This window comes from Limulus polyphemus, unplaced genomic scaffold, assembly GCF_000517525.1.
Source record: "Limulus polyphemus unplaced genomic scaffold, Limulus_polyphemus-2.1.2 Scaffold3615, whole genome shotgun sequence".
Lineage (NCBI taxonomy): Eukaryota > Metazoa > Arthropoda > Merostomata > Xiphosura > Limulidae > Limulus > Limulus polyphemus.
Window position 1 is genome coordinate 69,602 of NW_013669225.1, and position 17,596 is coordinate 87,197.

General features: G+C 32.8%; 1 protein-coding gene across 1 annotated transcript in view; it reads right to left on the reverse strand.

The window, feature by feature from the left end:
• The window catches only part of LOC106469692 (synaptogenesis protein syg-2-like), a gene marked incomplete at its 5' end in the record, with an annotated part of 30,368 nt that overhangs the window by 11,174 nt on the left and 1,598 nt on the right, over nt 1-17,596 (reverse strand). Inside the window, 5 exons of the mRNA XM_022398272.1 lie at nt 3,998-4,285; nt 4,735-5,025; nt 6,957-7,250; nt 7,505-7,708; nt 9,948-10,058. Of these exons, the coding sequence (XP_022253980.1) occupies nt 3,998-4,285; nt 4,735-5,025; nt 6,957-7,250; nt 7,505-7,708; nt 9,948-10,058 (1,188 nt within the window). The remainder of the gene's footprint in view (nt 1-3,997; nt 4,286-4,734; nt 5,026-6,956; nt 7,251-7,504; nt 7,709-9,947; nt 10,059-17,596) is intronic.

Below are 17,596 nucleotides of genomic sequence, written 5' to 3' on the forward strand. Positions count from 1 at the left end.
TATATATATATATATATATATATGGTTGAAAAAATCAACAACACCTGGCTTTAAAACTGTTCGGTTTCTTTTATGGCTTGCGAAGTTTTGTTAATGAATCCAATTACCATAAATAAGGTAAACTGGTCTATAGGGGAACGCATGCGTAGTGTTTGATTGCAAGCTTTCTAAATGCAAATATCGGGGTATTTGCAGGAATTGCAGGCGCGAATTAAACAAAGTGATATTTATGTATTGCACACGCATAAAACAGTAATCTACCCAGAACCGACACGAAGACATGCTTATGTTCTTAAGTCAGCATTTTTTAAGCGAGTTAATCATGTAGGAAAACTTATACTTTAAATATCGTGCTTGTGAACAAAATAAATATAGATTAAGCTCATAAGCTCTGTAAATTCTCGTATAATAAAATAAAACCAGTGGAAAGAAAAACGAAACGCAAAAGGAAAGAATCACCTGAACTTTGTAACAGGAGAGAAATTATCTTTCCTTTAATGTTCCCTTTGAGGTTACAGTGTTCTTCGGTAAATAAACCTCAGCTTTTGATAATGCCTATTTGTAAACGCTCGCGAGCTCGTTTGAGTTTTCTTGCCGTGTTTCAACAGTCTCTTTCAAAATACGAAACCATGAATAATAAACAGCTCTGGGTTTCACGAAATGAGGACGGCAATAGAAAGGCAAATAAAGAGAAAAAAAAAGATACATAAATCAAACATTGAAGTGTGCTTGACTTTAACGGCATATTTTGCATTTGCTTCCGCGCTAAAAAAAAAGAATAGTTATATACTGTGGACGTCTTAGTCGTACGCTCTATGTTAATAGAAATATCAAAATTGGAAAAACATATACATTGTACTAAGGTTTGTTGAACACGATCTCATTTATTACAGTCTATTGAATATACATATGGTTTAAGCTGAGTTCAAATTAACTGATTACCGAAGGAGTAATACATTTGATAGTAATACAGATGCTTAACACTACTCAATGTTTTACATTTAAGGCAACATAAGCTCCAATTTTAAAGTATGAAACAGCACTAAACTAAGTGAGTTAATACACGTTGATGATACAATAGAATACTTTTAACTAGAAATACAGAACTGTTCCAAGCTTTCTGTGCGGGATAACACTATTTCATCAAAACTGAAATAATGATTAATTTTGAAACAAGTGAATAAATTTGAGCTATTGTTTCCCCGAACAACATTAAAATGAGGCTTAATGGCAGTGCAGTAATGAGGAAATAAACTTATTTTGCACGTAAGTCACGCAATCGTTTCTAAACCTTAGATCAACGTAAAGGATGAAGGTTGAAATTGGAACCAGTTTTTACAGGTGAGTAAAGTACATTAACATGAGATGTAAATAAAACACAAGCTTTATCTAAAATCTAATTAAAAGTAATTTCCTTTTAACATAATCTGACATACAGAGATATTTGTAAACGCATCGTAATTAAATGATAAAAAATAAGGTGTTTGTATTCAGTTTAATGAATCTTAATCTATTTAGCGCAGTCTAATTGAATCCCGAGAACGACATATCGTACTTTGCTATGAAACTAACTAACAGTCAGTTTCATACCTACATTCATTGGAAAACACGAATGAACGATCTTTTTTTTTGTACTTTTTTCATAACCACATAATCGTCTGGTTTACGAAAATGAATCTGTAATATACTTTTTTTTAAAGCACCATTTTAAACCTCGACGTACATATATCTTTGTATTAAATCATGCAGACCAGAAATAGTATATTATTCTTACGTGACATTTTGTAGTTTTTATTCAATCAGGAATACGTATGATTGTCTGATGTCTTTTCAACGTTATAATCCATTACTACTGATCTATGTATTATTTCAACGTTATAATCCATTACTACTGATCTATGTATTATTTCAACGTTATAATCCATTACTACTGATCTATGTACTATTTCAACGTTATAATACATTACTACTGATCGATGTATTATTTCAACGCTATAATCCATTACTACTGATCTATGTATTATTTCAACGTTATAATCCATTACTACTGATCTATGTATTATTTCAACGTAATAATACATTATTACTGATCTATGTATTATTTCAACGCTATAATCCATTACTACTGATCTATGTATTATTTCAACGCTATAATCCATTACTACTGATCTATGTATTATTTCAACGTTATAATCCATTACTACTGATCTATGTATTATTTCAACGTTCTAATCCATTACTACTGATCTATGTATTATTTCAACGTTATAATACATTACTCCTGATCTATGTATTATTTCAACGATATAATACATTACTACTGATCTATGTATTATTTCAACGTTATAATACATTACTACTGATCTATGTATTAAGCAAATCCATGAAAATCTCGTTTATTAACTTTCATCTTGTTCAAATAGATGAGAAAACCTGCAGCCTCATTAATAGAGGTTTGATATTTCTTGTCAAAAAATATTTCTCCATGAGATAACGTAAAACAAACTTTCTGATATTTTTGTTACGATAATAGACCAGTTTAGTTAGTGTTAATATAGTATACCAAAGCTCAAGGCAAATATTCACATATTTTATCTTGCTGGAACCAAAATTACACGATTATAAAATACTTTAGATATTATGTTTCGGTTATCAAGACCAAGTGAAACAGGATTATTCTTATAATGGATGGGTTATTTAGGCCTACACCGTGTGTCTCCATTCATGCTTTAATGGGATTAGCCCCCCAGTAGCACAGTGGTATGTCTGCGGAATTACAACGCCAGAAACCGGGTTTCGATACCCGTGGTGGGCAGAGCACAGATAGCCCACTGTATAGCTTTGTGCTTAATTCAAAACAAACAGGCCCGGCATGGCCAGGTGGTTAAGGCACTCGACTTGCTATCTGAGAGTCGCGGGTTCGAATCCCTGTCACATCAAACATGTTCGCCCTTTCAGCCGTGGGGCGTTATAATGTGACGTTGTTAAAAGAGTAGCCCAAGAGTTGGCGGTGGGTGGTGATGACTAGCTGCCTTCCCTCTAGTCTTACACTGCTAAATTAGGGACGGCTATCGCAGATAGCCCTCGTGTAGCATTGCGCGAAATTCAAAAACAAACAAATAAAACAAACTTAATGGGATTATACGTTGGTTATAAAATCGTTTATTAACTAAACACTTAAAAAAATGTATGTCTTTATTAAGCACAATCCTGTGTATATTTTAAGTAAAGTTAGTTAAACTAGATTTACTTTCGCAGGGTCCCCGAAAGTTTCAAAAGTAAATGAATCTGTATGTCATGCTGTGTTGTAGCCTACAGAATGCATAATTCTTCTCGTGATTCATGGCATGAGCACGTTTTACTGACGTCAAGACAGTACATATTAGAACGTTAAGCGTCCATTATGTGACGTCATTTTAGTGTCTGCAGACAACACACTACTGTAAAGTGATGCGAGTGGTTAAAACAGGTGACCCCCTCCAGGCGGCTTTCGGCCCCCTTTCGGGGAAATTAATTATAGTTGATTAGAAGTGGATAATTACTAATATTAAGTTTGTTTTCAGACTGTCAAATAATTTGAAACCAAAAGACTCGATAAGGAAAGTTTGTTTTATCGAAATGGTGAAAGTTACATAATCATAGCAAATGGGATAATGAGACAGAAGGATTTCGAAGAGCGTTTGTAGGCTGATCAATTAATAGCGCGCATATAAAATTGCAAGTATCATAGTAAAGAAAACATTGCTGTGTAAAAGGGAAACGTAAACAGGTAGATGAAAACATATGTTTCATATTGAGCCTTCAGCTCAGCTGTTTTTATAATTATTCACAAGAAAATTTCTAACAGATTATTTTCGGAGACGTTTTGTAAACAACGTTTTTTTTTTATTTATAGAAATAAAAACTAAAGTGTCAGAAATACATCGACTAGTAGCGATAACACAGCTAGAGAAACATTTCGTAAGATAAAAAAAATCACGATAGAAATATCGATTACCGGCAGGAACTACAGTGAAAATACATGGTTTCCGTTGTATACCAATGTCATTTGTACCCCAGCACAGTAATGACCCGTAGTCGTCGTGCGTCTCTGGTGTGAAGGTAGCGACGCTCTGGGTTTTGTTGTTGCTGTATTGTATTTGACTTGACTGTTTAGTGGAACTATTAAACAACCAGCTGAAAGTGACGTCATCCGGATCGGCATCTAGGTTACATGATACAGCGACGGTCTCTCGTATCGCGACTCCGTAGGTTGTTTTTTGTCCTAACTGACACTGAGGAGCGTCTATAAGGAAACCAAAACTCAGTAATATTAGTCTACAAACCTGAATTTTTTGAAACTATATTATTCGAATTTTATTTACAAGAGCATTTTACTGCTTTGTTTAGGAGTGTTTAGATGACTCCAGTCTATCACTAATAATTTCATTAGTGTGGTTTATATTTTACGTTTCATCAAATAGCATAAAAGAAGAATAAAAAGATGTCCACGATTTACTTATAAGTGATGCACTGTCACCATATTATACTTCTATTGGTTGACATGAGGGGGCAGTGCAAACACAATTATTTTTGCTGTAAATGAATACAAATAAAGTTACTGCTGTAATTTTAAGTGTCAAATATATAGGAAAAATTTACTAGTACTTTTTACACTTGTGAGAACATGACACCTTACATTTTAAGGCGACTTTATTGTGTTTAACATTTAAAACAACTTATCTGATGACGTACATTTAACATCAATGAAAATTTTGTTGCTAATACCCAACCCTTCAGTGTTGCTTGCTGAACAGGTAAAGTAGCCTCTATGAGAACGCTGGACGCGCCGTAGAACGAGTGTTTGGTTATTAATGTTGACTGCAGGGGTAAAATTGTTTGTTAATTCTTGTCCTTCGAACTGCCAACTGATAGAATGAACCCAAGGAGTCGCCTGGATGCTACAGTCTAAGTATACGTCATTTCCTTCTTGAGTCTCTTCGGACGCAGGATTTATTCTGAGGTGAAGGGTCACTTGAGGAGGAACTGTGGACAGAAAGACGAACATGAGTTGATCTCGTCAAAAGACCTACTTCTAACGATTAAAATTGGATAAAAAAAGACAAAGCTGGTTTAACTCGTTCAGTGGTTTAAAATGTATGACTTGCTAAAACAAGTATTTTACTGTTAGTTGTTCAGTCCAAACAGTTATGTAATGTTCGGCGTTAAGTTATACTAAACATGAGAACGAAAATACTTGAAACGGACCATAAAACGGTAATTAAAATCAAGAGGTTTGTTTACACTTATGTAATGATACACATAAAACAACATTCTTTTTTTCATTCACAATCAAACTTTAATTATAGCTTGTTGTTACAACTCTACATGTTTCGATAATATTTCACTATTATCATCAGCAGTGATTTATATTAAGTATTTTTCTAAAATGTCGTTAACTTATGTTCTAAGATTTGAAATCACGATTCTGAACATAAATGAAAAGATATTTCACTAACAATCTAAGTACGATCTTTCTGAATGTCAAGCTGGAATTAATTTAATATCTTAATAAAATAAAGATTACTTTTTAAACCTATGATATTAAATATTTTGAATGTTGATAATTGATAAACTAGAAAGGCAATCAGAGACTGCAAATCCCGCCCTATAAAATGTTTTGGATTTTTCTTTTTCTGCATTAACAAACCTAAAATATACTTTGTTTGTGTGTTTTATAGCAAAACCGCATTGGGCTATCTGCTGTGTTCACTGCGGGGATTCAAACCCTGTATATTAGTTTTCCTAGTCCGTACACTTAACGCGGATTCACCGGAGGGCCCTAAGACTTACACCAAACAATTCGTCACCATGAAATATGTATATCTAGGTTCTAAGTTCCTCTTTCTATATGAATTTGTTTTGACCGTTTCTCAAAATCTAATTTAGCTAACATAATAACGAAAATATTGTAGCGTCAGCGTGACATTGACCTTTTACCTTCACAAAGGTTGAATCAGAATTGATCCTTGGGAGACATTCAATCTTTGTACCAAATTTTATAATATTCCTATTCATACAAGAATATAAACAATATCTCGCCGTTGGGTAAAAAGTGTTTTAAAGACGTGTAGGTTTTATTGTTACCTTGATTTTGAAGGAAATTAAAAAGGAAAAACTAATTCATTATTGAACAATGAAAATATTTAGAAGTTATTAATTTCATATATTTATGAAACAATTTCCAAAAATATTAAACTGTCTTTTATAACGCTATTAGCAATATGAGGCGTTTCTACTTTGTAGGATAAATGCTGCCAATTATCCTCAACAGATGGCAAAAACGTTAGTGTAATAACGCTGAAATATCTATAAAAATACTATGAAGATCTCAGAAAGAAATAACAAATAGAGAAGTATTTCGAATTAAATAAAACATATCGTCCTCTGAATTGCTTTCTAGATCTAACTCTTTGTTGTATGACAAGCAAAACCCACGAAAACCAAACAAAATGACACTTCTTATTTTTTTTTGTATTTTTCTTATCATTTCCTCTCGGTCCTTCCCAACCCTATTTCCTTGATAACATCACACAGATCTTTGTCTGCACTTCTGTATGACGTTTCTTCAGTAAAATACAGTTGATAGAAGTCTGTTTGATTTTCAAGCTGGTTAAGATTCTTCTTATGATCGAACAATTCAAAATGGTACAATTCAGTCTTGATTCTTCAACAATAGTTTTACTTTTTTTAGAACATATTCATTAGAATCATTAACTACTATCTATTGAAGATGCACAGTATTTGTCAATTTATATAATTTGAAGCTCAGTTGAATGTTCAAGCTTTGCTTTGATTTTTAGTTTGATTTGTTCTGTTATCCAACTTGTGTTATCATTGTCGCACAGAAGACTTTAGCAACCAAATCACGTAATAATAGCAATGTGATCTAAGTAGTATGACAGAAAATTACTTACAGAAAATCTCTAATTTCCAACTGTCTTCTATAATGTAATCCGGAATTTGAGGATTTTCTGCTTTGCAGTTTAAATGCTTTCCATTGTCCTCAACAGATGGCACAAACGTCAATATACTTGTACTGACCCCCGCGCGATTTACGCTCTCTCTGGTATGTTGCATCTGTTTATCGTCTTTCCACCAAGTAATCTTTGCTGCTGGACGAGAACCGTTGGAAGAACATGTCAAATCGACTTCTTTGTCTGCCGGCAGGGGTCGTTGATAAGGGTGAATTTTAATTTCCACTGGTTTTACTATGTAATGACAAATAAAAAGTAATTTAACCAAAAATCTACCAGGGTGTGAAATATTGTATTTCAATTAACATAACAGAAGAAATATGTAAAATAAGTTTTATCTTTGAATAATACAATCCCATTTCAGAATGATGTAGCAATATTAAACTAAGACAACTGATATAAATGCACCATTTTCAGAGACCAAAACCAATAAAAACGTGACTGTTAAATGACTGATGTTTTTCGTACAATATGATTGGTCAACTCACAATTTAGATCGAGCGTCACTGCACTTGACGATGGTACTGTGATATTGTTATTCGAAGCCTGGCACGTGAGAATTGCCAATAAATCGTGACGTTTCAACTCAGTAATTTTCAACTGGTTTTTCACCACATCCTCCGGTGTAAAAGCGTAATCATCGTCTAGAATACTATACTCTCGCCACCAAGTCACCGACGGGCGAGGTTTACCTGGAGAAACATAATAGTTACTCAGACTTATAGATTATTTCCTGAGGGTAAAACATCTTTTAAAAACACATTTCCTTTTAATCGTTCGTGTGGAGATCAAGGATTACTGAATAAATTCATAGTTACTAGTAAGGATTACTGAATAAATTCATAGTTACTAGTAAGGATTACTGAATAAATTCATAGTTATTAGGTGCTAATTACTAACTAGTTTTTTATCCTGCATTTTTGCTGCTAATATGATGCCGTCTTCAGGACATTCCTGAGAAAGAGAATTTCTCTGGTGGCACTAGTAGGATTCGAACCTGTGACTTCCTGATAAAGAGAGGCTATTGTGTTATCCCCTCGTTTGCATTAGCATCAGGAATGCAATTATTTGGCAATTAAAACAATTAATAAGAAACTAATAGTTAGATTTACATGATTGTATAGACTACATAACTGCGACAACGTTTTATATATCCGATCGTCAAAATATTATTTTTAAATATTAAGTATTTTGTCCGGTTTTTATTGATGTGTATATAGACAATTAATATTCATTTAGACGCCGCGTGCAATGTGACAATAATTTCTAATTGTAAAATTAAGACATACATCTAAACATCCTCAAGCAAAGTGGAAAACGGAAGAAGTTGAAACTAAATGTACTTATTGGTACTTTAAAACTAAAGCGAGAAATTAATCTCATATTTTACAAATAAACTATGACTCTTCTTGAGTGTTAATCGTTAAGCCTAAAACCATACATTACTGTGGCTCTCAGTCATAAAGGTTGTACTTCCCTACAACTATAACTCTTCTTGAGTGTTAATCGTTAAGCCTAAAACCATACATTACTGTGGCTCTCAGTCATAAAGGTTGTACTTCACTACGAAAAGTTTGATAACTCGTGAAAAACACGTTAAGTGCTAGAAAGTATATTTAGAAATTGAACAAACTTCAACACATTAATCTCAGTTGATCCAGACTTCAGAGACAGATATATCTCCGCACCCTTTTATGCGACTAGTTACAAAGTGATAACAGCTCAGCCAATAAGCTCTTAGCATAGCTACACTATCAGAGAGTTGGCTCCTCCTAAATTTACTTTTGATGCCAACTAGTTCTAAAATTTGTGTATAAAGCTTAAGATGTTATATAAATGATCACTTTCCAACTATATCGCTGACTCGAGATATAATTTGATTTTTTTTCTTTCATTCCTGACATTGGGAAGTTATGAAAGGCACTTTAAATGCTTTTTGAAAGCTCTGAATGAAAATGCTGAAAAAAGCAATTTTTCTAACACTATTTCATGACACCATAACGATCCTGAACACTACTTGAACGTTATTTGTTGTTGTTGATTTTTTATCTATGTTTTTAGATTTTGGGATCAAAGAAGTACGAACTTTTGATTAGGAGCTCATAAAAAATATTTTACGTTGTACAACTTTTTCAGAAATAAGAATCACCCAGAAAGACAAATAAATAAAAAAACGGACGTGTTTTTTGTTTATTTTTCATTCGGTAAAAGTTAAAACCATACACTCCAATATTTATTACATTAAATTTTGATAACACTTATATTCTTAATAAATGCTAAAAATTTACATCAATATAAAGTTTGGTAAATACAGTTTAACCACGTTTGTAAGGGTCAGAAGATAAGGCTTTTGTTTTTTTCCTGACTTAAAAAATATGGTTGTATATTAAGATAATAATGTTAGTCAGTGAGTAGCCGGTTTAACAAACTGCTTATTGATATATCTAAGATATCACACGCAGTTTGATATGTCATTCATAAAAATATCTTTAATTTGCAATTTCCTCATAAAAAAAAATCAATAACAGTATATAACGAAGGTCAAATGAATATTTGTTGTTTATGGGAAAATGCAGCATGGTAGGAAAAAAATAAGTTGAATATAACGTTGAATAAATTATAAAAATATCCCTAGTTAAAAAAATGTAATTTTAATGTAAGTCCTTTTAAACCATATGATCTAATGTGTTTCACGCTACAAAATTTCACTTGAAACTTAAGGTGATTATAAAAAAAATCTGCCAATTTAAAACAATTATATCTTAAAATATACTTGCTCTAGAGTAACTGAAATACACCAGAGGGACATAATTCTTATCAGATATTTTCTGAAGAAACAATGAAATATTTAAAAACGTTATTAACAGCAAAATATTACCGAATAGCTTAGGAACATCAGAAAAAAATGGTTGAATTTCGAATCACACTTACCACCGCTGACGTGGCAGATTAAATTCAGAGATTGTCCCTCGTTAAAAGGTCCTATCAAGCCTTTAAGATGCCGACCTTGTTCGTTGGTGATTACAGGTTCTTTCGGAGGAACTGGACAAGGAATTATTAGATCGTAAAAGAGCAGTTTACTCACAGTGGAAATATGTGCTTCTTGAGTAAATTTTTGTCTAGCAAATTGCTGTTTTGATCGACTCTATATATACATGATGATTTTCGATCTCACCAAACACATATTTAGTGCTAGTTTAGCTTTTAAATGTACTTAATATTCAATTAAATAACAAACAAAAACATAATATATTTTCAAAGTACGGGTTACTATGTGACAATAAAATCATTAAATGTATACTACGATCCTTAAAGAATTTTTAACTCTTGTTTCCACTCTGGAAATTGCATTGTGTGTGTTCATTATATCAACAGATCACACAGGAGGAAATATAATATTTCAATTGCCCAACAACTAACTGAAGCGTTAATTAACTATAATTATTTGTCAGAAGATAATATCACTCTCACAAGGAGGAGCTCACTCTATAGAAAAATAATTAAATTAAATCGATATTAAGCCTATAACACCCAAGTTAATGAATTACAATAGCCATGTAGTTTTATTCTCTCTACAAGGAAAGGATTACAATAATTCAATTTGCTCTTTTATTGTTAACATTATCTACAAAGAGAATAGGTAACAATTAACATTCGTTTTCAATATGGTTCACTTAAGACTTTGTAATGATATTTTTGGTTTCTAGTTTTTACTTTAGAAACTAAGTAATGTATATGCTTCTCTTCTTTGGTAAAAGGTTGAAATCTGTTAACAGAGACTCCTGAAAGTTGTTAACAATTTGTTTCTTCATTATGAATGATAAACTTAAAAAAAAACAACATCAAGTGTTCTGATCTATTAGGAACCGAAATAATCTAATTGTACGTCAAGAAGTAAAATATAATGTGTTCTGATCTATTAGGAACCGAAATAATCTAATTGTACGTCAAGAAGTAAAATATAATGTGTTCTGATCTATTAGGAACCGAAATAATTTTATTTCGGTTCCTAATAGATCAGAACACATTATATTTTACTTCTTGACGTACAGTTACTAGGTAGTTGTAGTCCACTTTACTGGTACCTTCTCCCCAAAAAAGCTTGTTGTTTCCTAATATATAGAAACCATCTTTAAACTAAAGCTCTTGGTGTTCTAATTTATTGGAAACTTCTCAAGAAGCAAGTCTTCTTTAGCCTAATCTGTTCGAAACATCTCCAAGACAGAGATTAATATAATATCTAATTTATCAGTGAAAACCCAAAATTGACGTGGTTTGATGCATTAAAATTGTCTAAACATACAACTGATTGTAGTCTGATCTGTTGGACAAGACTCAAGGAATCTAAGCAACTGGGAATCTCTGCCAAGAATCAAGTTTTTGTTGTCTAATTTATTAGGAGACTTTCTTCAGTAAAAAAAAATTCTGTACTCTTATTTAGCGGGAATTCCCTCAGGAAACAGCCAGTTGTAGTTAAATTTACTGGAACATTTCCAAAAATAACTCGTGTTGTCTAATTTACTGGGAACATATTTAAGAAGAAGAATGGTGTGTTCCTAAACTTTTTTTTTTTACTCTAGAAACCGAAAAATCTTCGTTACAAAAGCTTATAAACTGTTAGGAGGTCCATAAAGCCATACACTACGGTATATGAACCACACATATGAAGTGCACTGAATGTAGATAACTATAGATAGGGTTGTAAATATATGCTTGAAAGGATTTACAATTTTTGTAAGATGAATATTTTATTGAAAGAGAATTAATCATTCAGTTGATGTTTCTTCAGACCAACGGTTGGAAACCAGTGGAATCTAATCTGCAAGGAAGTTTACGAAAAATGTGGTCTAGTCTAAAAGGTTTTCTAATTTAATCTATTGAAAACATGCGCAAGGAACAACTTGGCGTGGTCTCATATGCTTCGATTCTTCCAAAGAAATAGCTTGTTGTGTTCTAAGTTATTGTGGTCTGTTTCAAGAAATAGATTGTTTCTGTCTGATCTAATTGAGACTCCTTCAGGAAATATTTTGTTCCGGTATGATATATTATTCAATTTCCAATTCAGGGGTAGTTTCAGCTACAAACAGGCTATAGGTGCTGTGCAACTCACGAAGATCACCAACACTGAAATAGAAGGGATGAAGTAGCTACTTCACTAAATCGTAAACTTTTTGACACAGCAGGATCTGGAATAGCCGGAAGATTAAAAAAAGGCGCTACAATTAAGAGTAGAAAAATCACCACTCAACAGAGAACAACGAAACACCAACAATTTTGGTCTCATTCTATTGATAGCAGGCTTTCTGTTGTACACAGACTGTTTTCATTAGTGGCCTCAGCTAAGAGTTTGATATACATAAAGACATAATCATAATTACAAAAACTTTGATTAATTCACCCTATTATGTTAGGTCAATTTAATAACTTGATTAACTCACTCTACTGTCTAAGGTCAAATGTAATATTCTGATTAACCCACTCTTATTGTTCAAGGTCAAATTTAATAAGTTGATTAACTCACTCTATTGTTCAAGGTCAAATTTAATATCTTGATTAACCCACTCTTATTGTTCAAGGTCAAATTTAATATGTTGATTAACCCACTCTTATTGTTCAAGGTCAAATTTGATATGTTGATTAACCCACTCTTTTGTTCAAGGAAAAATTAATATTCTGATTAATCCAATCTATTGTTTGATATCAAATATAATATTTTGAACTCTATTGTTTAAGGTCAAATATTATATGTCGATTAACCCATTCTATTGTATAAGGTCAGATTTAATATTTTCACTAACTCACTCAATTAAACTATGAAATTTGACCTTACATAATAAACTCGCTCTATTATCTAAGTTTAGATTTACTGTATATTTATGAATATTGTTGTTATGTATGAAATGCTACCTTACAGTGGCAAGGCTGAGTAGAAGATAAATCAAATAAAAAAGGCCCGGCATGGCCAGGTGGTTAGGGCGCTCATCTCGCAATCTGTGGGTCGCGGGTTCGAATCCCCGTCACACCAAAAGTCTCGCCCCATCAGCCGTGGGGACGTTCTAATGTGACGGTCAATCCCACTATTCGTTGGTAAAAGAGTAGCCCAAGAGTTGGCGGTGGGTGGTGATGACTAGCTGCCTTCCCTCTAGTCTTACACCCCTAAATTAGGGACGACTAGCGCAGATAGCCCTCGTGTAGCTTTGCATGAACTTCATAACAAACAACCAAATAAAATAAAAAACGTTTTTTTTTAAGTTTAAAAACGGATATACTACATAAAAAATACCCAGTAAGTTCACTTCTGGTTGTTTGAGGCATCTCTCATTAACCAAAAGTTTCTCAATTTCTGATAAGATATTTGAGAGAAATAGGCGTTGGTACATTATTATAGTGTATATCATACATATAATTTTATCTCAGAGAATCCAAGTAAGCGACCATAGCACCAGCTAAAGCTTATTTTAAAATAATCTAGAAATTGACAAAAAAAAATTCTGCAAGGTTTCGATAGAGTTTTTTTTTTATTTAACTTAATGCTTGAGATTAAATACCAAATTTTCACAGAAATGATCAAATACAAAAGGAAAAGAACCAGGGTTGTTAATATGATTTTTTTCACAGTAAAAGGGGATCACATTATGAGAGAAATAGATGGATAGACGAAACCATTATATGTTTGATCCACGATAACCGAAAGGTGAATTCAGTAAATGCAAGTATAAAAAACATCTGGAATGCCTGGAGGTTTGAGAGTATGAAGAATAAGGCCTAGGGTCATGAACTGGAAAGTCGTTTGTTATCGTGGCAAAGTGGATGCAGTAGTTATTTCTAGATAGAGATGTGAACGCTGCCGGATACTACATCATTTGGACAGTGTCCTTGTCCAATAACAGCCCGCGTTTAGATGATTGTTGTTATAAAGTCTGGGCGTTTTGTTTCACTATAGTTTCTGTTTTCTAAACGATATGAGTTCCTTTGTGTGGTAATAATAATAATATGTGGTTCTTTAGATGTGGAGTTTTTGTAATAAAAAGAACATGGCATTGAGCCAGTTATGCAGGAGAACTATCCGGACTTTTGTTAATATAAAATATAATTAATTAACACCTAGAATATATTCTAGAGCACTATCAAAAGTTTTAGTGGTTTAAAATTACATCCTGGTTGATGACAGAAGTACTTACAAACAGGAGTTAATTTAATTTTAAAGATGCGTGAGGAATGAATTGTGGTATTGTCAAGTACATCAAACATTTTGGTATGGTTTTCAAACGAGACCCAAAACTCGAATTGTTCACTATTCTTCTTCAGGAGAATAATAATAACAATAAAACATCAGTACAAAACTAGTGACAAAATTATTGTTATTTTTTGTAGAAATTAAATAAAAAATTATATTATGTGTTACCAGAGCGGAATCAAAAGGGCTGCAAATGCATAAAATGTCAGTTTTCATTCATTAACGCTTACCGCTATCTTATATTTGACCCTTGTCCACGAATCCCGCGCATGTCCAATGAATAACATTGGATGTCAACGGGTCACCAGTAGTTAAAGTAGTATTGTTTTCGTTAGGTTGCATTAACTTGAAACATTGTCAACGGGTCACCAATAGTTAAAGTAGTATTGTTTTCGTTAGGTTGCATTAACTTGAAACATTGTCAACGGGTCATCAATACGTAAGGTAGTATTGTTTTAATTACCTTGAAGATGCAATTCAAATCTCTGTTGAACGATTCTAAAGAGAAATCCTCCATGAAACATGAGGTGGGAAAATTAGATCGATCCTCTATCTACAAAGTTGTACAAAGGGAGTAAAAAACAAGGTGTATATAATCTAATGGTCTATTGTGAAACAAGTACCATAACAAAACGAATTATTGATGTGGGGATTGTAGATATATATATAAAAATGTCTATCTATTTTAAAAATTACCGAATTAAAGTAATAAGTATGTTATAAGCGGAGTCGAGTGTGACTATGTGATGAGGGTATTAAGACTGTGAATCCAATGGTTCATGGTTGGTGCATTTTTCTACAAAAACGCGCTCCGCACTTTAAGATCGTTGGGGCACTATAACAGTGTGACTGTCAAATTCCATTATTCGATCAGACAAAGGTAGCCCGAGATGGCGTTGTATGCTGTTGACTAACCGCATTCCTTTTAGTTTTATTAGTTAAAAATGAGGGATGGCTGTACGCAAATAACCCCTTGTGTAAAAAAAAAAAGGAAACAACAACCACAACAGAATGATAAACATGTAATTAAATATTGATCACAAACATTGCTTTTACTTATGAATCATTTTTCAAAAGTTAATAGCGAAAAGCACCTGTTTTGTTCGATCACTTAACAGTAATTACGATTCCAAAAACAAATATACCAATACTTAATGCTCTTATCCAATTTGTTGACCCAAGATAATGCAAGTTCACAATATCAGTAAGGAAGTAGGGTTAATTATGTCTTAAAGGCTTTTAGAAACACACATTCGTGTATTTTTTCACGTGTTATTACTACGATCACTAATTGTTAATTATGGAGAAAAGCACAGGCGTTGTAAATAACAAGCATTATTTATTGGTACAAGTCAATATCATTGACTAAAAATATTGTTTGGTAAAAAAAAAACTATGGTGTTAGGGTTATAATTCGACATTGACAGAAAAGATTGAAAATTCTTTTGTAAAAAAACGACAAAAACAAAACAGCTGTGACACAACTTGACAACATTGATAACAAACATGGATGAAAAATCACTTGTAAATAATCATCATTCTTAATGATACAACTCGACAATATTGGCAAAAGACAAACAATGTCACACGTAAAAACTATTGTTATTAAGTGACACAACTCGACAACATTGATAACAAACATGGGTGAAAAATCACTTGTAAATAATCATCATTCTTAATGACACAACTCGATAAAGTTGTCCCCCAAAAAATTGGCTGAAAACTCATAAATAAAACCAAAATTATTTCTTAAAATGAAAAAATATAATACAAAAAAGCATTGCTGACAAACCACTGAAGTTTTTATTTCATGCAGGCTGTAGCTTTTTAATTTCAAATATCTTTTTTCTTCTATTCTTTTTTTTTTTGTACAGATTTACAGAGACGGTTTCCAAGCTTGGCCGCGCCGGTTTCAAGAACTGCTTTACTTGCCGCCGCTTTTCCTACTCGTATCCTCTGTTTACGCTTGATTTCCGATTTTGTTTCTGCCCAACAACTGGAGGCGCGTTTAGACAACAACAAAGAAAACAATCACAGTGTGCTAGGAAATAAGACAAACGTTTTAGAGGTAGCTCAGTTACTGTGTTCCTGTGGGATCAGCCACGAAGACAACACGGATTTTTCCGTCATTCGCACTAACTCAGTGACGCTTGAAGAATATCAAGACGGAGTATTGAAGCTGATTTCGTCCTTAAAGACAAGATAGCCCGCCTACATCATGCCCTTAAAGATGGCGGGTATTCCTCTCAGAAAGAAATGACCAGAAACGATCGCTAAGTCCAATAATGATGCTTTGGATCATCTGCAGTCACGAAAAGTGATTTTCTTAGAGCCATGGATAATTTTTTTATATAGCTTAATTGAAAAATGGGAAAACCTTTTTGGTTATTTTAAAATGATTAATTAGAAGTGCTGACGATAATAAAGAGTTCATTATATGTATTTTCTTATAGAATAGTTATTACGCGATAAGAAAAAAAAATCCTTAATCCATTCTCAGTTAAAATTACACGCAATTATTAATATAAGGATGCTAAGACTGACTTCAAAATCTCCATGGCAACGAGTAGTTATATGAAGCTGCGAGCAAACTTTTCCTTCGAAGTTTCAGTTTTGAGTTTGTTCTTTTTTTATATAAGAGATTGGGAAGATTGGGACTCTCCAATTATTTACGTAACTAAAGGAACTAATCACCAATAGCATAAATGTCGACAAATACACGAAGATAAAAATATATAAAACAACCCTAGCGGTATAAACTTCTTGGGGAAGTCTACATGAATCAGATCTAGAAGAGAAACAGAGATGCAACAGTAACTTTATAGAATTGTACAGAATAAAGTAGATCTACGGGAATAGGATTGTTGAAAAATATACCAATAGCCAGATTTACAGTCGTTGAAACAGACTAAAAAAAAGACAAATCTAGAAAAGTACGGTGTTTGAAAATGTCCAGTGTCGTTGAAAAAGATTAGAAAAAGAGAGACAAATCTAGAGAAGTATGCTTCTTGAAAATGTTTAACGTCATTGAAAAAGACTAGAAAATAAAAATCAGATCAAAAGAAGTATGGTGTTTGAAAATGTCTAACGTCGTTGAAATAGACTAGAAAAAAATCTAGAGAAATATGGTGTTTGAAAATGTCTAACGTCATTGGAAAAAAGCCAGATCAAAAGAAGTATGGTTCTTGAATATTTTAACGTCGTTGAAACAGACTAGAAAAAATCTAGAGAAATATGGTGTTTGAAAATGTCTAACGTCGTTGAAATAGACTAGAAAAAAATCTAGAGAAATATGGTGTTTGAAAATGTCTAACGTCGTTGAAATAGACTAGAAAAAAATCTA